This window comes from Eptatretus burgeri, chromosome 13 (genome assembly GCF_056783735.1).
Source record: "Eptatretus burgeri isolate ZD-2024b chromosome 13, Ebu_testis_v1, whole genome shotgun sequence".
Classification (NCBI taxonomy): Eukaryota; Metazoa; Chordata; class Myxini; order Myxiniformes; family Myxinidae; genus Eptatretus; species Eptatretus burgeri.
The window spans coordinates 55,786,069-55,807,332 of NC_140973.1; the positions used below are offsets into that span (position 1 = coordinate 55,786,069).

General features: G+C 44.1%; 2 protein-coding genes and 2 pseudogenes across 5 annotated transcripts in view; 3 read left to right on the forward strand and 1 right to left on the reverse strand.

The window, feature by feature from the left end:
• LOC147014519 (peptide chain release factor 1-like, mitochondrial) overlaps positions 1-21,264 on the reverse strand; it is a 98,847-nt gene that overhangs the window by 65,019 nt on the left and 12,564 nt on the right. The window lies entirely within an intron of this gene.
• The window catches only part of LOC147014521 (uncharacterized), a 25,313-nt gene continuing 4,579 nt past the window's right edge, over positions 531-21,264 (forward strand). The window contains exons 1-4 of one of the 4 annotated variants that reach the window (XR_015050455.1): positions 531-650; positions 11,309-11,353; positions 13,141-13,214; positions 13,613-13,719. Coding sequence is in view for 1 of the 4 variants with exons in the window: in XM_085850720.1 (XP_085706846.1) it covers positions 593-650; positions 11,309-11,353 (103 nt within the window). In the remaining 3 variants the exon portion in view is untranslated. The remainder of the gene's footprint in view (positions 651-11,308; positions 11,354-13,140; positions 13,215-13,612; positions 13,720-21,264) is intronic. The other 3 variants (XR_015050454.1, XM_085850720.1, XR_015050456.1) reach the window with 3 other exon arrangements.
• On the forward strand, positions 1,221-1,998 carry LOC147014522 (uncharacterized; annotated as a pseudogene).
• Positions 2,000-2,921, forward strand: LOC147014523 (uncharacterized; annotated as a pseudogene).

Here is a 21,264-nt window from a genome sequence, read left to right on the forward strand (position 1 = left end):
ACCGATTTGATCTTGCTCTCACACGGGTCCTCCGGCTTAACGTCCACCAAAGGGACGGCACACAGACACACAGACACACAGACACACAGACACACAGACAAACACACATCGATGTCTCGCCATGACGGCGAAACGTCAGGGTGACGGTTCATAGCTCGGTCTCGATTCCATCACGGGCTCGACAGCTCAGCAGGTGAGTGTGTAGACCTTTGGTCTATCCTGCCATCCCTAACGATGCATTTCATAATCGACGAGAGGGAAAAACATCCTGTCCGTTGTCAAAGAAGAGTCCATCGCATGATTCGGGCAACTTTCATATAAACACCAACATGCGTTACTGCAGCACGATGAGGGTCGTCTGGTGTAAATTGGGTGTAAATTGGGGCCACACTGGAAGAGCCATTGAATCACCATATCTGAATCCCTCCTCCGACATTGAAACAAACAAACCTTCGTACTGAGACCGAGTTATCGGTAACTTTTCCACCTGCAGGTGGCGCCGCAGCCTCCGGTGGCTGTTCATGCGGCGAAAAGAACCAAAAGGTGAAGGAATGTTTCACAAGATGGTCGCCTCATCAAGGTCGTGTCAACAATGTCTGAGTATCCCTGGGCCATTGTGATCAACGCCAGAGGCGGCTCCGTGTCGTCTGGTGCGTCATCGCTGCTGTCATACACACTCGTACACAGTACACACTAATACACACTCGTACACAGTACACACTCGTACACAGTACACACTAATACACACTCGTACACAGTATACACTCGTACACAGTACACACTAATACACACTCGTACACAGTACACACTCGTACACAGTACACACTAATACACACTCGTACACAGTATACACTCGTACACAGTACACACTAATACACACTCGTACACAGTATACACTCGTACACAGTACACACTAATACACACTCGTACACAGTACACACTCGTACACAGTACACACTAATACACACTCGTACACAGTACACACTCGTACACAGTACACACTAATACACACTCATACACACTCGTACACAGTACACACTCATACACACTCATACACAGTACACACTAATACACACTCGTACACAGTACACACTAATACACACTCATACTCAGTACACACTCGTACACAGTACACACTAATACACACTCATACACACTCGTACACAGTACACTACACACTCATACACAGTACACACTAATACACACTCGTACACAGTACACACTCGTACACAGTACACACTAATACACACTCATACACAGTACACACTAATACACACTCATACACACTGGTACACAGTACACTACACACTCATACACAGTACACACTAATACACACTCATACACAGTACACACTAATACACACTCGTACACAGTACACACTAATACACACTCATACACACTCGTACACAGTACACACTCATACACACTCGTACACACTCATACACACTCATACACAGTACACACTCATACACACTCATACACAGTACACACTCATACACACTCGTACACAGTACACACTCATACACACTCGTACACAGTACACACTCGTACACAGTACACACTCATACACACTCATACACACTCGTACACAGTACACACTCATACACACTCATACACAGTACACACTAATACACACTCGTACACAGTACACACTAATACACACTCGTACACAGTACACACTAATACACACTCATACACACTCATACACACTCATACACAGTACACACTAATACACACTCGTACACAGTACACACTAATACACACTCGTACACAGTACACACTAATACACACTCGTACACAGTACACACTCATACACACTCGTACACAGTACACACTCATACACACTCGTACACAGTACACACTCATACACACTCATACACAGTACACACTCATACACACTCGTACACAGTACACACTCATACACACTCGTACACAGTACACACTCGTACACAGTACACATTCATACACACTCATACACACTCGTACACAGTACACTACACACTCATACACACTCATACACAGTACACACTCATACACACTCGTACACAGTACACACTAATACACACTCGTACACAGTACACACTCGTACACAGTACACACTCATGCACACTCATAGACAGTACACACTCATACACAGTACACATTCGTACACACTCGTACACAGTACACACTCATACACAGTACACACTCATACACACTCATACACACTCATACACACTCGTACACAGTACACACTAATACACACTCATACACACTCGCACACAGTACACACTCATACACAGTACACACTCATACACACTCATACACACTCGTCCACAGTACACACTAATACACACTCATACACACTCGCACACAGTACACACTCGCACACAGTACACACTCGCACACAGTACACACTCATACACAGTACACACTCATACACTCATACACACTCATACACACTCATACACACTCGTACACAGTACACACTAATACACACTCATACACACTCGCACACAGTACACACTCATACACAGTACACACTCATACACACTCGTACACAGTACACACTAATACACACTCATACACACTCGCACACAGTACACACTCATACACAGTACACACTCATACACACTCATACACACTCGCACACAGTACACACTCATACACACTCATACACAGTACACACTCATGCACACTCATACACAGTACACACTCATGCACACTCATAGACAGCACACACTCATGCACACTCATAGACAGCACACACTCATGCACACTCATAGACAGCACACACTCATGCACACTCATAGACAGTACACACTCGTACACAGTACACGCTCGTACACAGTACACACTCTTACACACTCGTACACAGTACACACTCATACACACTCGTACACAGTACACACTCATACACACTCGTACACAGTACACACTAATACACACTCATACACACTCGTACACAGTACACACTCATACACACTCGTACACAGTACACACTCATACACACTCGTACACAGTACACACTCATGCACACTCATAGACAGCACACAGTCATCCACACTCATAGACAGTACACACTCGTGCACACTCGTACACTACACACTCGTACACAGTACACACTCTTACACACTCGTACACAGTACACACTCATACACAATCGTACACAGTACACACTCATACACAGTACACACTCATGCACACTTGTACACAGTACACACTCGTACACAGTACACACTCATACACAGTACACACTCATGCACACTCATAGACAGTACACACGCGTACACAGTACACACTCGTACACAGTACACACTCATACACACTCATACACAGTACACACTCATACACACTCGTACACAGTACACACTCGTACACACTCATAGGTCGGTGTGAATGCGGCACACACGCCGAGGTGTTTCCCAGGCAGGCATCGATGTTTTGTGTGTGCGGTACATCCAATGGGAGTTAAACTGGACGTCCCGACTCCCGCCTCCCAGTTTGCGTGAAAGATCCCACGGTGTGTCTTTCGCGAAGAGTGGGCGACTTATCTCCAGCATTCTGAACACGTTACAAATTCCTTAATTACCTTCGGTCAAACGTCACACCTGTTCAGTCGGTTTTTGAAAGACTCGGCTCAAAAAAAAAGTTCCCTCACGACTACAACAAGGTGGGAATATTAATTGGGGCCGTTAAACGTTTAAAAGGTGGTCAAGTAGTTACCGCTGCCAGCGGAGGTGGACAGAGGTCGGAGGTTGTTTTGACCCCGGTCTGTCTGTTTGTTAATTGCAAAATCGAAGATTTTTCAAGTACGGATATTGGTCGGTCGACTTTGTTACTTACGAAATCTAAAGATTTCGTAAGTATATTGATGACTTCCGTCCTCTGTTTGTTTGTTTGTGTGTGTGTGTGTGTTTGTGTTTGTTTGTTTGTAGGCACGATAACTCGAGAACGGAAGAAGCTGCCAATGTCAAATTACAAAACGTGATTCAGGAGGGTGATGGCTCGTGCTGATTCGATTTTGGTCAAAATCGGTCAAAGGTCAAGGTCACAGTGAGGTCAAACATAATTCCGTAAATTCATGTGGACAAATGGAGTATTTTTGCTTCGGTCGACGTTACAAATTCGTTTTAACTTCGATTTTAATTTTGTCTTCGGTTTTTGCGATCGCTTAGGACGCTTAAAACTCGGTTGTCGAAATTCTGGTAAAAATCGGATGTTTTGGAGACGTTTTAAGATTGTATAAAAAATATTTCACTCACCGCGTCACGGCTCGTCACGTGGTGCAGCGCGCTCGAGCAGAGGCGTCGTTGATCACGTAAAGGTTTTGCGTGTGTGCGCTGACGGTGTTTTCGATAAAGATGGTGTTTAAAAGTCTTTTTTATCCCAATAAAGGTTATCGTGGCATGCCGGACTCGCTAAGCCGTCGGATTATGTAAAGATTGTTGGTGGATGGCCGAATATTACGGTTTTGTGACTTTGATAAAATAATATTAAATAATTGCTTGGAGAAATGGAGATTTTTGCTTCGGTCGACGTTACGAGTTCGTTTTAACTCGGATCGCAATTCTGTTTTCACTTTTGGTAACGGTTAAGTATGCTTAACACTCCGTTGTCGAAAGTCTGGTAAAAATCGGATGTTTTATGAGATTTATGTCTGGTGTCGTATCTGAGGCTAAACTTAAGATTATGCTAATGAGGGGGATTGTAACACACGACATTACGCGCTCGTTTTAAAGTCAATTTCAATCCTGTCTTCAATTTTGGTAACTGTTAAGTATACTTAACACTCGGTTGTCGAAATTCTGGTAAAAATCGGATGTTTTATGAGAGGTTTGGTACAGAATCATCGTAGAAACTTCTGCTTTGCGTCGCTACCTTCTCGAGAGACAGCTTTTATGAGACAAGGTCAGAGGTCAAGTTGACGATTTCGTAAGTACCAGTCTATGACTGCTTGTTACTTACGAAATCTAAAGATTTCGTAAGTATATTGATGACTTCCGTCATCTGTTTGTGTTTGTTTGTAGGCACGATAACTCAAGAGCGGAAGAAGCTACCAATGTCAAATTACACCACGTCATTCAGGAGGGTGATAGCTAGTGGTGATTAGATTTTGGTCAAAATCGGTCAAAGGTCAAGGTCACAGTGAGGTCAAACATTCGATTTTTGATCGTTTGGTACAGAATCATCGTAGAAACTTCTGGTTTGCGTCGCTACCTTCTCTCGAGACAGCTTTTATTAGACAAGGTCAGAGGTCAAGTTGACGATTTCGTAAGTAGCAGTCTATGACTGCTTGTTTGTTTGTTACTTACGAAATCTTAAGATTTCGTAAGTATATTGATCAGTTCCATTCTGTTTGTTTGTGTGTGTGTTTGTTTGTTTGTAGGCACGATAACTCGAGAATGGAAGAACGTACCAATGTCAAATTACACCACGTGATTCAGGAGGGTGCTGGTTCGCGCTGATTAGTTTTTGGTCAAAATCTGTCAAAGGTCAAGGTCACAGTGAGGTCAAACACCCCCAAAAAAAGTTATAACTCGAACGGAAGAAGCTACCAATGTCAAATTACACCACGTGATTCAGGAGGGTGATGGCTAGCGCTGATTAAATTTTGTTCAAAATCGGTCAAAGGTCAAGGTCACAGTGAGGTCAAACATTCAATTTTTTTGATGGTTTGGTACAGAATCATCGTGGAAACTTCTGGTTTGCGTCGCTACCTTCTCTAGAGACAACTTTTATTCGACAAGGTCAGAGGTCAAGTTGACGATTTCGTAAGTACCAGTCTATGACTGCTTGTTATTCTGTTTGTCTGTTTGTTTGTCTGTCTGCCAACTGCGTACAGGTCAAAATTTTAAACCGATCTTCACGAAACTTCACCACCTGATAGAATTTGTCATTAACAAGAAGCCTCTTGTTTTGAGGTCAAAAGGTCAACATAGTCCAAACATCAAAAACGTTACCAGATTTCTAAAATCCTCAATTTTCATCCGATTGATGAGAAATTTGAAGAGGATTTGCATATCAGGTCGTTGAATTCAACCACCCATTATTTTTGAGGTCAACATAGGCCAAAGGTCAACAACTTTGGTGCAATTTCTAAAATCCTACATTTCATCTAATTGACTTGAAATTTGAAGATTTGCAGATCAGGTCACTGAATTCAACAACCAATTATTTTTGAGGTCAATACAGGCCAAAAGGTCAACATAGGCCGAATTTCTAAAATTGTGAATTTTTATCCGATTGACTTGAAGATTTGCAGATCAGGTCATTGAATTCAACCACCAATTATTTTTGAGGTCAATACAGGCCAAAAGGTCAACATTGGCCGAATTTCTAACATTGTCAATTTTTATCCGATTGACTTGAAATTTGAAGATTTGCAGATCAGGTCATTGAATTCAACCACCAATTATTTTTGAGGTCAATGAAGGCCAAAAAGTCAATATAAGCCAAAGGACAACAACTTAGGTGGGATTTCTAAAATCCTCAATTTTCATCCGATTCACTTGAAATTTAAAGAGGATTTTATTTCAGGGCACTGCATTCAACCCGTCAATTATTTTTGAGGTCAAAATAGACCAAAAGGTCAACATAAACCAAAAGGTCAACAGCTTTGGTGAGATTTCTAAAATCCTCAATTTTCACCCCATCCATCCATCCATCCATTGGGACCATACTCTGTGCAGAGCATTGGTGCTGCCTCAGGAAGTCTCCTTGGTTATTGGGGACAATCCTGAACAGGTCGTCACTCCAACACAGAATTTTCATCCCATTAACTTGAAATTTCAAGATTTCCATATCAGGTCACTGAATTCAACGAACAACTATTTTTGAGGTCAACCTAGTCCAAAAGGTCAACAAAGACAAAAAGTAGGGATAGGCCAAATTTCTAAAATTGTCAATTTTCATTCGATTGACTTGAAAGTTGAAAAGGATTTGTATGTTTGGTCATTGAATTCAACCACCAATTATTTTTGAGGTCAAATTTGTTTTATAGATTTCGCAAGTATCGTGCTCTGCATGACATCTTTCTTGTTTCTTTGTCTGTTTGTTTGTATGTCAATCACCTGCAGGTCACATTTTTAAACCAATCTTAATGAAACCACGAAATGGTAGAGTTGGTCATTAGCAAGAAGCCAATTGATTTTGAGGTCAAAAGTTCAAAAGGTCAACATAGGCTAAAGGTCAACAACCTTGTTGAATTTCTAAAATCATCAATTTTTATCCGATTGACTTGAAATTTGAACACAATTTGCACATCACGTTAGTGAATTCAACCACCAATTATTTTTGAGGTCAAATTTGTTTCATAGATTTCGCAAGTATCGTGCTCTGCATGACATCTTTCTTGTTTCTTTGTCTGTTTGTTTGTATGTCAATCACCTGCAGGTCACATTTTTAAACCAATCTTAATGAAACCACGAAATGGTAGAGTTGGTCATGAGCAAGAAGCCAATTGATTTTGAGGTCAAAAGTTCAAAAGGTCAACATAGGCCAAAGGTCAACAACCTTGTTGAATTTCTAAAATCATCAATTTTTATCCGATTGACTTGAAATTTGAACACAATTTGCACATCACGTTAGTGAATTCAACCACCACTTATTTTTGAAGTCAAGATCGGCCAAAAGGTCAAAATAGGCCGAATGTCTATAATCCTCAATTTTCATCCGATTGACTTGAAATTTGAACAGGATTTGCATACCAGGTCACTAAAGTCAACCAACAACTATTTTTGAGGTCAACATCGGCCAAAGGTCAACAACTTTGGTGCAATTTCTAAAATCCTAAATTTCATCTGATTGACTTGAAATTTGAAGATTTGCAGATCAGGTCACTGAATTCAACAGCCAATCAATTTTTATGGTCCAATGTGTTTTCGGGATTTCACATGCTCTGCATGACGTCTTTCTTGTTTGTTTGTGTGTAAGCAGGATATCTCAAAAAATTATGGATGGATTCGGTGAAATTTGGTGGACAGGTTGGGTGTGTGACACGGACAAATTGATACGATTTTAGTGAAGGTCTGGATCCAGATACAAGAATGTTTAAATTTTTTAAGTGATTCTTCACCATTGAGCAGTATAACCAAAAAACGATATATAGCACAATATCTCAAAAAGTTGTGGCCAGGTCAGACAGAACTTGGTGAATGAGTGAATGAGGTGACAACAAGCCGATACGATTTTTCTATAGAACCAGATCCAGATCCGGCATATCAGTGGGATACAAAACGTAAACTGTTCAGCCTGGTGGAGGTATGCGCTCTAACAAGTGCCGTTCGAGTTACCCTCGCTGAAGGATTCAAAGAGGGTATTGTATTTGGGTCCGTTTGTTAAATTTGTCTGTCCGCACAGAACTTTCGTGTTTTTCTCTGCATCCGCTTGTTGGATTGAAACTGAATTTTCACCATTGGTGCGACGACTCTTGTAGAATATTACAATGTTAATTATGACGTCACAGGTCAAGCGGTGTGGCAGCCATATAGGAAAAATGGAAAAACTTTGGACCTCTGTATCTCTGAAACCGCACCAAGGAAAAAATTGAAACTTGGTACGTAGCAAGTACTTCTCATGGGGAATGAGTGATTTTTATGACGTCATAATTGCAGATGTAGAACGGCACTTCCCATCAGTATAAAAAATTGAGGGTCATCTTGGGATAAAATGGTCCACAGAAAAAAAAGCATGACGTCATCGCCACGTGATTTGGCAGCCATATTGTATTTTTTTGTTTTTCTACTTCAAAAATCTTCTTCTCTGAAATGGCTGAAAAGATCGAGGTGAAACTTTACACATATGACCACCTATCCATATGGAACAAAAGAGACACATATGATGTCATAGGTCACATGGTTTGGCAGCCATGCTGGATTTACCTGAAAACCTATAAAAAATACACTACTCAAAAGAAGTCCGGGTGAGGGTTTGCAATCTCTGATTGCTCTTTTTCTTGTTGATAATGCAAGGGTTAGTCTTGGAACATGTCACACAGAAGCGAAGGCAGTGGGAATAAGTACAACGGGAGAGGGTAAGCTATACAGACAACACAGTGCCAGGCAGCTTTCGTTAAAGCAAACATGGTTTCGGTTGTATTCATGGAGGGGTCAATTATAAATAAAAAGGTCGTGTTTACACTTTCCCCAAGCTCATGGCTGTGTTTGTCTCGTCTATCGTCCTGTGTTGTGTCGCGTGTGCTTGTCTGTATGTCCATGTATGAGTGGCAGCTCTACGACGGGCCTAAGATCCTATTATAAAAAAACGACAGAATGTAGTGAGGCCACAACTCGAATCGTGTGTACAGTTTTAGCCACTACATTTGAGGAAGGTCGTAGCTGCCAGAGAAAAGGACCAGTGTAAAGCGACGAGATCGATTCCCGACCGAACTACACTAATCTATGAAGAACGGTAAAATAGACAGACTTCATACTTTAAAAAGGAGGTGATTACGAGAGTATCTGATGGAGATGTTTCAAGATGATGAAGGGTAATCACAAATTAAACAAGTATTAAATACTTTTTTTTAATGAAAAAGGATGAAGGGATGTTACTCCAAAAAGTAGAAAAAAAGTCCATGAGAAATTATCGTGTGAAACCAACCCACATCAAGCCTGGTGTTGGTTTAATGGTTAGGGTGGCCTGGCTTAAGATCTTAGGATCTTTAGTTGAAGTCGCTGTCGTTCTATTGAATTTACACCAGGTGAGTTGACTCAGCCTGTCATCCTTCTGAGGTTGGTGAAATGAGAACCAGATTTTTGGTCGTGGGGGCATCACATCAATGGCACAGCTGTGCCCCCAGAATATGATGCTGCCAAGTTCCCAAAGGCTGCATATGAATTAATAAATCCTGATGTCTTTTTTTTAATAATGGTTGTCCCAAGAAAAGACTGTGTGTGTGTGTGTGTGTGTGTGTGTGTGTGTGTGTGTGTGTTTTTTCGATTGTCGATAACATTGTCTTTTCTTGGGACAACCATCATTCAAACAAAGATGTTGGGATGGCTTCACATGATCATTTCTCATGGGCTTTCCTACGTTGTTTACATACTTTTTTGGAGTAAAATCCCTACATCTTTTTTCATTTAAACAAGCTCGAATGAGCCAAGATCCTCGTCCTCTGAATGATGACGTCATAAAAACGAATATGACGTCAGTGATGTATCAGGTTTCTGATAAATTATCTGTGCTAATGCCCGGCTTGATTCCCGCAAACAATTCAAACAGCTTGCCTAGTTTCGGAGATAATGGTATAGGCGATTTCCATTAGCGGCGATATTATGACGTCAACTTTTTGTCTTGGAAGAATTTCCAAAATCGGAGATGATTACTGCCTGCGCGTGGGCTTTCTGCATATACATGGCAAGTTTCACGAAGATCCGATGAAAACTCTGGGTTGTGAAACAAAAAATGTCAAAAAATAGGAATGACGTCATAAAATGATATGACGTCATAATGATGTATCATATGTGGGGTAAATCATCTCTGCTGATGCCCTGTTCGATTCCCGCAAACAGAATTCAAAAAGCTTGCCTAGTTTCGGAGATAATTTTTTAGGCGATTTCCATTATCGGAGATATTTTGACGTCATAACTTTTTTTTCTAGGAGGAATTTTCAAAATCGGAGATGGTTACTGTCTGCGCAGGGTATTTTTACATGTATATGCCAAGTTTCAGGAAGTTTTGATGAAAACTGTGGGCTGTGAAACAAAAAAGTCCACAAGAACAACAACGTGAGTAAGACTTACAGATCCTCCACGAGGATCTAAAAAATCTTTTTATAACTTGTTTCATCACTTTTTTTTCAGAAATATATAAAAATGTTCCACTGCAGATTTACAAATGTTGTAGTACATATTTTATAGACGATCTCACATTCTAAATAGTACGTACTTTATAGAAATATGTGTGGGTTGGTGCTGTCACTGACTTCCTGATAATATTCCACCGTTAACCACACCCATATCGGTCTGATTGGACAAATGTGTCTCACGGCTCCGCCCTCATCAGGCTGATTGACAGTTGTAATCACGCCCACCCGTCCATTCCCACTCCTTCACAAAGGAATGCAGTTTTGTGTACTTTTCGTGGAATCCTTTCAAGATATTAAAATTACTATGGTAAAGGATGCTGCACCAACTAAAACTCTGTCAGATGGTAACCAGAATCATTGTCATTGAGAGAGACAGCTTGGAAATACACCGTCTCAAGATTATGATGATGATGATGATGATGATGATGATGATGATGATGATGATGATGATGATGAACGTGAAGATTTTCGGTTCTTGATCGATCTGGGGTTTTTTCCCCCTTTTACCATGTTCTGCAGTACTGAAAAGTGATCCCTGTCTCAACAATCAGCTGAACAGACCAGGTAGACTCTCAAATGTAGCCAAACCGACTTTTTAGTTCAGTTAATCCAACTTTAATTGCCTTCGCAAACTTTGTTGCGAAGGTTATGTTTTGATCGCTGTGTATTTATTTATTTATTTATTTATTTGTGAATATGTGTGTTTGTTTGTTTGTTTGTTTGTTTGTTTGTTTGTTTGTTTGTTATTCGCATAACTCCAAAAGTATTGAACTGAATCGCAGCAAATTTGGTGGGATGATTGGTTATTATCCGAGGACCATTTGATTAGATTTTGGGAGCGATCGGGTCAAAGGTCAAGGTCATGAAAAGGACAAAATTGTCTTTTTACCATAGCGCGGTCAATTTGTATCCAATTTGCATGCAACTAATGCCAAAATGTTCAGAATTCAATGCCCCATCTTGTGATATGTGACATGACACAATGACATAATAACCCTTATTAGCGGTTGGGAGTCAAAGGTCAGGGGGGGTCACGACATTGCAAAATGTGCAGTTTTAGTCATAACACGCTCAATTCTTATCCGATTTGCATGAAACCAACACCAAAATGGTGACTGTTCTGTTCCCCACACTCTAATACCAATTACAAAATTAGGAGTACAAAGGTCAAGGTCGAGGTCATGAAAAGGTCAAAATCGTCATTTTGCCCTAGTGCGGTCGATTTTTATTCAATTTGCATGCAACCAATGCCAAAATGTTGTGAATTCAATGCCCAATCTTGTGATATACGATATGACACAATGACGTCATTACCTTTGTTAGCGGTTTGGGTCAAAGGTCAGGGGGGTCAATAACCTTTATTATCATAACGCGGTCAATTCTTATATAATACAATTTGCATGTAAGTAGATTCAAAATGTTTAGAATTCAATTCCCTATCATGTGATGTGTAATATTTGACAGTGACTTTATTGGTGAGTTTAAAGCATTGGGGTGGGAGGGGGGGTGGGTCACTGAACTATATATATATATATATATATATATATATATATATATATATATATATATATATATATATATATATATATATATATATATAGTTGAAAGTGTGTCTGTCTGTGTGTGTGTTTGTCTATGACCTATGCACGCGAAAAGTACTGGACTGATTCTCACCAAACTTCAAATGCTGACAGAACATGTACCCGGGAGTGTCCTGATGCAAGACAATTGTACTTCCGACTTGCGGTTTCCGAATTATGACGTCATCACCAGATTTCGTAACGTTAATTTTTCAAGTTCAGCCGATTGACAATGGGCCAACGCCATTTGCAATAGAATGAAAAAATAATGCTACAGTCAATTGAAGACAATGACTTCCGACTTCCCGGTTTCCGAATTATGACGTCATCACTTGATTGCGTAACGTTAATTTTTCAAGTTCAGCCGATTGACATGGGACCAACGAAATTTGTGAGAGAATGAGAAATTAATACTACAGTCAATTGAAGACAATGACTTCCGACTTATGCATTCGGCACACTTGCAAAAATGACCGTATGTATATTATACCGTATAATGATATAATAATCATCTGTAAGTCATATTTTATTGATATTTTCTTTGTTCATTATTGTTATAACCATGGTTATAAAAACCATTTTTATTGTTACTGTATAACGTTTTTACGTCATTTCGGCCTGGATTCGGGATCAGCGATCAAATAATGTAAATCACGATTAAAATTTATTTTGGATGATGCGGGAGTTATCTTTATTAAAATCAGTAGAGGAAATATACACCATGTCTGATATTTGGGTCTTTCATGTCTCCGACGATGCCTTTATCTCCAGAGATGCATCATTCCCCATGACAAAAACGGAAGCAAAAGGGTCATAGCCGACGACACGGATTCCAAATTGCCAAGGTATTGTGTTGTTGTTGTTTACTATTCTCTCATGTGCACGCGTTGAGTATGAAGCTCACTACGTTCGCTATCAAATGCTGTGCGGTGTATAAATACGATCGGGTTTGATTTCTATGTTGCGAATATTAATAAACGCTGTGCGGTGTATAAACACGATCGGGTTCGATTTCTCTATTGTGAATATTGTATCCACACTATTAAAAGTGTGTGTGTGTGTGTCAGTGTGTGTGTGTGTGTGTGTGTGTGTCAGTGTGTGTGTGTGTGTCAGTGTGTGTGTGTGTGTGTGTGTGTGTGTGTGTGTGTGTGTGTGTGTGTGTGTGTGTGTGTGTGTGTGTGTGTCAGTGTATGTGTGGCAGCCTCTACAATTTTACAATTAACTGTGACATATACTCCTTCAGACCTGCCGTCATCCATGGGATTCCTGTGCGGAGCAGGGGAATCCCTGCTAGTTTCTTATAATGTGACCAGTTGTCATCAGATTGACCTGACACCGACACCCAAAAAGGTCAGGGAGTTCATACAGAAATTGTACAATGTACGTGAATCAGTGTCAAACAGCAGGAAATTTAATGTTTTTAAGCCATCATAACACATATTAGATGGCAGATGTGGTATGGGATTAAATACCCTCACAATCAACGGTTTCTGGGGGGGGGGGGGGAAATGTAGCGTTGGTGAAGGTATGCGCTCTACTGAGTGCCCGTTCTAGTTTTGTATGTAGAGGGTGGGACCGACATTTCTTCCCGCGGCATCCCGACATTGAGGTGCACTCTCTGAATACAGAAAAGTTTTCCAGCAGAATGGACGGTGACAGGACCAAGTATTACAAGCCTTAGCGTACAGAAGAGGAGAGTTAGGATGGCATAGCAGGTAGAGGAGGGTCTTTCACTCAGTACTTAATGTATGGAAAGGTAGTGGCAGCAGAGCAGTAGATGTGTTTAGATTTCAGATAGACAGGTGAGGTCCTGCACCGAGAAGGATTGGGAATCGAGGGGTACATGGACATTGGTAAGACCGGGAGGTAGCTGGGTACGGATGGGTGATTGTGATATCTGGGAGAAGGTGAATCTGTTGTCGCCTGTCGATGTAATAATTTGTTCATTTATTCTCACCCGACAACTGCCATCACCCTCGACCCGTCTCCCCCCTTCGTATGTAAAACATGTTGGTGATGTCCTTGCCTGCCCTCACTGTTCTCCCCCCCCCCCCCGCCACTCTCACAATCTATAAACTGATGTATTGGATTAGTGCGGTGCTGATAGATCACAAGCACGACGGGCCAAATGGCCTCTTGTGTTAAAGTTCTCATTGTATTCCCATGTAACTCCATAACCTTCCGAGATGTTCGCCCCCAATGCGTGCGATCCGAGGGTCCACTTTATTTTATCATGGCCGTTGCTGCGTCGTCGATTGCATGGAAGTAACGTGGGTTATCCACAGTGTGGTTTCGATTAGGAAGGATAAGGCGGGAAACACGGCCGCATCCGCTATGCCCGTTCTCACAACTACCCCCCACGCCCCCACACACCCCCTCCTCCCCATCAACCCCTCCCCGCGGCCTCCCATCGTCTCAAAGAATTCCGCGCTCACAGCCCAGCGGGGGCTTCGTGGGGAAAAAAGGGAAATGTAGAAATATCAAAATGCGCCACAAACAGAATAAGTCGCTGAACACACACAAACCGGCTCACTCGGTTCGAAACACGCACACAAACCGGCTCACTCGGTTCGAAACACGCACACAAACCGGCTCACTCGGTTCGAAACACACACAAACCGGCTCACTCGGTTCGAAACACACACAAACCGGATCACTCGGTTCGAAACACACACAAACCGGCTCACTCGGTTCGAAACACACACAAACCGGCTCACTCGGTTCGAAACACACACAAACCGGCTCACTCGGTTTGAAACACGCACACAAACCGGCTCACTCGGTTCGAAACACACACAAACCGGCTCACTCGGTTCGAAACACACACAAACCGGCTCACTCGGTTCGAAACACACACAAACCGGCTCACTCGGTTCGAAACACACACAAACCGGCTCACTCGGTTCGAAACACACACAAACCGGCTCACTCGGTTCGAAACACGCACACAAACCGGCTCACTCGGTTCGAAACACGCACACAGACCGGCTCACTCGGTTCGAAACACGCACACAAAGCGGCTCACTCGGTTCAAAACACGCACACAAAGCGGCTCACTCGGTTCGAAACACACACAAACCGGCTCACTCGGTTCGAAACACACACACAAACCGGCTCACTCGGTTCGAAACACGCACACAAACCGGCTCACTCGGTTCGAAACACGCACACAAACCGGCTCACTCGGTTCGAAACACACACAAACCGGCTCACTCTGTTCGAAACACACACACAAACCGGCTCACTCGGTTCGAAACACGCACACAAACCGGTTCACTCGGTTCGAAACACGCACACAAACCAGCTCACTCGGTTCGAAACACACACAAACCGGCTCACTCGGTTCGAAACACACACAAACCGGCTCAATCGGTTCGAAACACACACAAACCGGCTCACTCGGTTCGAAACACACACAAACCGGCTCACTCGGTTCGAAACACGCACACAAACCGGCTCACTCGGTTCGAAACACGCACACAAACCCGCTCACTCGGTTCGAAACACACACAAACCGGCTCACTCGGTTCGAAACACACACAAACCGGCTCACTCGGTTCGAAACACACACAAACCGGCTCACTCGGTTCGAAACACACACAAACCGGCTCACTCGGTTCGAAACACGCACAAACCGCCTCACTCGGTTCGAAACACGCACAAACCGGCTCACTCGGTTCGAAACACGCACAAACCGGCTCACTCGGTTCGAAACACGCACACAAACCGGCTCACTCGGTTCGAAACACACACAAACCGGCTCACTCGGTTCGAAACACACACAAACCGGCTCACTCGGTTCGAAACACACACAAACCGCCTCACTCGGTTCGAAACACACACAAACCGGCTCACTCGGTTCGAAACACACACAAACCGGCTCACTCGGTTCGAAACACACACAAACCGGCTCACTCGGTTCGAAACACACACAAACCGGCTCACTCGGTTCGAAACACACACAAACCGGCTCACTCGGTTCGAAACACACACAAACCGGCTCACTCGGTTCGAAACACACACAAACCGGCTCACTCGGTTCGAAACACGCACACAAACCGGCTCACTCGGTTCGAAACACGCACAAACCGGCTCACTCGGTTCGAAACACGCACACAAACCGGCTCACTCGGTTCGAAACACGCACAAACCGGCTCACTCGGTTCGAAACACGCACACAAACCGGCTCACTCGGTTCGAAACACACACAAACCGGCTCACTCGGTTCGAAACACACACAAACCGGCTCACTCGGTTCGAAACACACACAAACCGGTTCACTCGGTTCGAAACACACACAAACCGGCTCACTCGGTTCGAAACACACACAAACCGGCTCACTCGGTTCGAAACACGCACACAGACCGGCTCACTCGGTGCGAAACGCGCACACAAAGCGGCTCACTCGGTTCGAAACGCACACAAACCGGCTCACTCGGTTTGAAACACACACAAACCGGCTCACTCGGTTCGAAACCAACACAAACCGGCTCACTCGGTTCGAAACACACACAAACCGGCTCACTCGGTTCGAAACACGCACACAAACCGGCTCACTCGGTTCAAAACGCACACAAACCGGCTCACTCGGTTCGAAACGCACACAAACCGGCTCACTCGGTTCAGTCAAGTACTCTTCTGGAGAATTTGATCAACGCAAACAACCTCAGCGGTATAGTTCGCTGGAGCTATCTTTTTTTTTTGAAATTATTTTTTTTTGTATTACCTTGTCGAGGCTCGTGTGAGAGCTAACACAACGCATAGCAAGGGGGCATGAGACAGGAGGGGGGGGGAGTGGAAACACAAAACAGTGGGGAACAGACATCACATGTGGAAGGGAGGGGGATGGGGTGGGGTGGGGAACATGGGGAATCCAAGATGGACATTACAGGGACTTTCAGGCAGGAAAGCAGGGTATTTGAAGGAGGTGGTCTTGGGTGGATTATCGGGGGTAGAAAAGATCGAGGATTTGGATGGAGGATGATAAGAGGTGGTGGTGAACAGCTGTTTTGAAGCCTTGGAGGGAAGTATGGAATTGAATAGAGTGAAGGAGTTTATTCCAAATGCGGGAAAAAACAGGAATAAAAGAGTGAAGGTGAACAGTGATTCGTGATTTTAGTAGTTTTACCAGAAGGGGGTTGTTGGCAGATCTTGAGCGCCCTGTGGAAATGTGGTGGAGCCAAATCGGAGAGAGAGAGAGGAGGGAGGAGAGAGGAGAGAGGAGAGAGGAGAGAGGCGAGAGGCGACGGTAGAAGACAAAAAGACGATCGATCAACCTGAGGTGAGAGAGTGAGAGGCCTAAAGACTCAGCCTCATCGCGGGAGATGCCAATGATCCGAAATGCCTTGGTTTCCACAGCGTGAAGCCGAGAAAGGTGGGAGGCAGGAGCACCAGCCTCGAGGGGAGAGCAGTACTCCATCAGGCTGCGGACGAAAGATTTGTAAGTGGTCAGGAGCTCAGGTGGGCCGAGGAAGGACTTTGCACGATGGAGGATTTCCAGTCGGCGACTGGCTTTGGAGGCGAGGTTTGAAATGTGGCTTTCCCAGGAAAGATCATGGCAGATAGTGAGACCCCGAAGCTTGAAAGAAAGGACTTCTTCCAGAGGATTGTTGAGAAAGTGGATGTGGGGGGGTGGGGGGGTTATAAACGCTCCTTTCAGAGAGACATTATGAGAGTGTGACATTTGTCCGGATTGAAAGACATGTTCCACGTGTTGGACCAGTTTGTGATTTTATCCAGATCTGCAGTGAACGAAGAAGCTGCTGCTTGCCGGTCTGAGGGATGGCAGATGGTACGGCAGAGGGTGGAGTCATCAGCAAAGACATAAGGAGGATTTTTTTTCATCAACCGCTGTCAAAACGGGAACCCAACCAGTTCACGTGTCGTCTAGTATATAACTAACACTCTCATCTTGTATGTATATATGTATATATGTATATATGTATGGATGTATGTTCCCGAAATACAGCCAAAACGGTACACGACAGTGCAAAAGCTTTAGTGCCACCTTACTCACCATTCGCCTGCGGTGTGCAGTATCAAGTTTCGTTTAAATCGGGCAACGAAAAAATTATTTAAAAAATCAATTCCCGATTCAGTCAAGTACTCTTCGGGAGAATTTGATCAATGCAAACAACCTCAGCGGTATAGTTCGCTGGAGCTTTTTTCTTCTTCTTGAAATGATTTATTTTTAAATCTCAAACATTTAGTTTGGACAAAGAACAATTTATTTTTAAGCATAAAATAAACATCACCATTTTGATCTCATACTTCCGTGTTCATTAACAAATAAAATTGTGTTTAGAAGATTACGCACAATAATTTCTTCGACTTTCTTTTCTCCGTTTTTTTTTTCACATTGACGTGCAGTAGCAAGTTTCGCTCAAATCTGGCAACAAAAAAAACTTATATAAAAAAAAACAATTCCCGATTCAGTCAAGTACTCTTCGGCAGTATTTGATCAATGCAAACAAGGATTTGCACTCCGGCCACCGTAAAACCCTTCATTCCGCAAAACGCAAAAACGCAAAAAAATCTGAAAACCCACTCCGTGGGAGTACCTCCTGTGCAGCTTCCCTTCGCAGGGCAGCTCACCGGATGATGGGATTGGGGCAAAGCCTTCGGGACCCCCAATCGTTGATAGGAGGGAAACCACGGGGTAACATCCCTGGGTCAGATTGCGGGAGAGTGTGTCGGAGTGGTGCTGAGGTGTCGTCCACCAGACGGCGGTCTCCTTGGGTTAACCTGAGGCGGTCCCTTCAGGTGGGTGCTTGGAATGTCCTATCCCGAAGAGAGGATGATCACCTGTCTCTGTTATCATCTGAGCTCAAGCGTTTGGACATCGGGATTGCAGCTCTCTCTGAGGTTCGGAGACCGGATTGCGGCGAGATAATGGTGGGTGGTTACACCTACTATTGGTCTGGTCGCTCTGATGGTTACCATACCCAAGGAGTTGCTGTAGCTGTGTCCAATAAGCTGACCCCAATGATAATTGAGGTAACACCGGTCAACGAGCGTATTATGAGATTAAGGATTCGTCACTCCTTAGGTGTTATTTCCCTGGTCTCTGTTTATGCTCCGACTGAGGCGAGTGATCTCACCGTGAAGGATGCATTCTATGCCACACTCGAGTCTGTGGTTGATCAGTGCCCCAGACGAGATACACTTCTAGTCTTGGGGGATTTCAATGCATCGACTGGAACTGATAGGGATGGTTATGAGGTGTGTGTTGGTCCCCATGGGTCAGGAACTATGAACCAGAATAGCACTAAGTTCCTTGACTTTGCAAGAAGTCATGGACTTAGGGTGGCTGGTTCATGGTTTCAGCGCCCACAAGCTCATCGCTGGACTTGGTATTCCAACGCTGGCGGTGTGGCAAAGGAGATTGACCATGTCCTCATTGACGGTCGTTGGAGGATGATCCAGAACTGCAGGGTCTACCGGAGTGCTCAGTTCCTCAATGCTGACCATAGGCTTGTTGTAGCAACTCTAAAGCTGCACCTTAAATCCTGGAGAATGGCACCATCCCAGCCGAGGCTGGATGTTGCCAAGCTCAGGGATGAGAGAGTAGCTGAGGAGTTTGCGAACAGGCTGAGTGGACAGTTGGGGGGTCTGGGTGCTTTGGGGGGTCCTGAAGAGTTGTGGAGTGCCTTCAAGACCACCGTCCTTGATGTTGCCGGTGGATGCCTTGGAGCTCACCGCAGGACAAAGAAGAATTTTGTCTCTCAAGGGACACTGGATACCATTGACCAGAGTCGCAGGGCCAGGCTGAATGGCAGAGCTGAGCTGTTCAGGGAGCTGAGGCGTAAAACTGTACGTGCACTGAGGGTGGACAAGGAGGCCTATGTGCGAGGAATCTGTGAGGGGGTAGAGCATCACCTGTGGACAGGTGATTCTCGTCCCGCTTACAGGGGAATTCGCACATTACGTTCATCCAAGCCCATCCCTCGGAGCACTACAGTTCGAGCAGAGAGTGGTAGGCTCTTGACAGAGGAGTCTGAAGTGAAGGCCCGCTGGGCCGGTTACTTTGAGCGGTTGTACCAGGCTGATCCCCCAACTGTCGAGTTGGACGTCAAGGGTGTTACAATCCCTGCTGCTGACCCTCGAATCAACTGTGGTCCACCTACGCTTGTGGAAACACGGGCTGCGGTGAACCAGTTGAAACGGGGCAAAGCTCCAGGGATCTGTGGCATCCATGCTGAACTTCTCAAGGCTGGTGGAAATGCTGCACTCGTGTCGTTGCATGCAGTTTTGTGCTCTGCCTGGAACACAGGCATCATCCCAACTGACTGGAAGAGGGGCCTTGTTGTCCCTCTCTGGAAAGGGAAGGGTGATCGCCAAGACTGCAACAACTACCGAGGGGTGACGCTGCTCTCAGTGCCGGGCAAGGTCTTTGCTCGGATAATTCTCGATAGGGTTCGCCACCATCTGCTTGAGCACCAGCGTCCAGAGCAGTCAGGCTTTACACCAAAGAGGTCAACGATTGACCGTATCCTTGCACTTCGTGTCCTCACCGAACGCAGACGAGAGTTTCGGCAGGGGCTGCTTGCAGCCTATGTTGATCTCTGTAAAGCGTTCGATTCAGTGAATCGGGATGTCCTCTGGAGGATTCTTGGTCATCGTGGGGTGCCACCAAAACTGATCGATCTGATGTCTGAACTCTACTCTGGGACTGAGAGTGCTGTGAAGTGTGGTGGTACCATCTCTGACTTATTTCCAGTTGTTACTGGAGTTCGTCAGGGATGTGAACTTGCCCCCACACTTTTCAGCACTTGTATGGACTGGATTCTAGGGAGGATGTCGGAGAGATCAAGTTGCGGTGCGTCATTTGGGAATGTCAAGATCTCGGACCTTGACTTTGCAGATGATGCAGTCATCTTTGCGGAGACTTTAGAC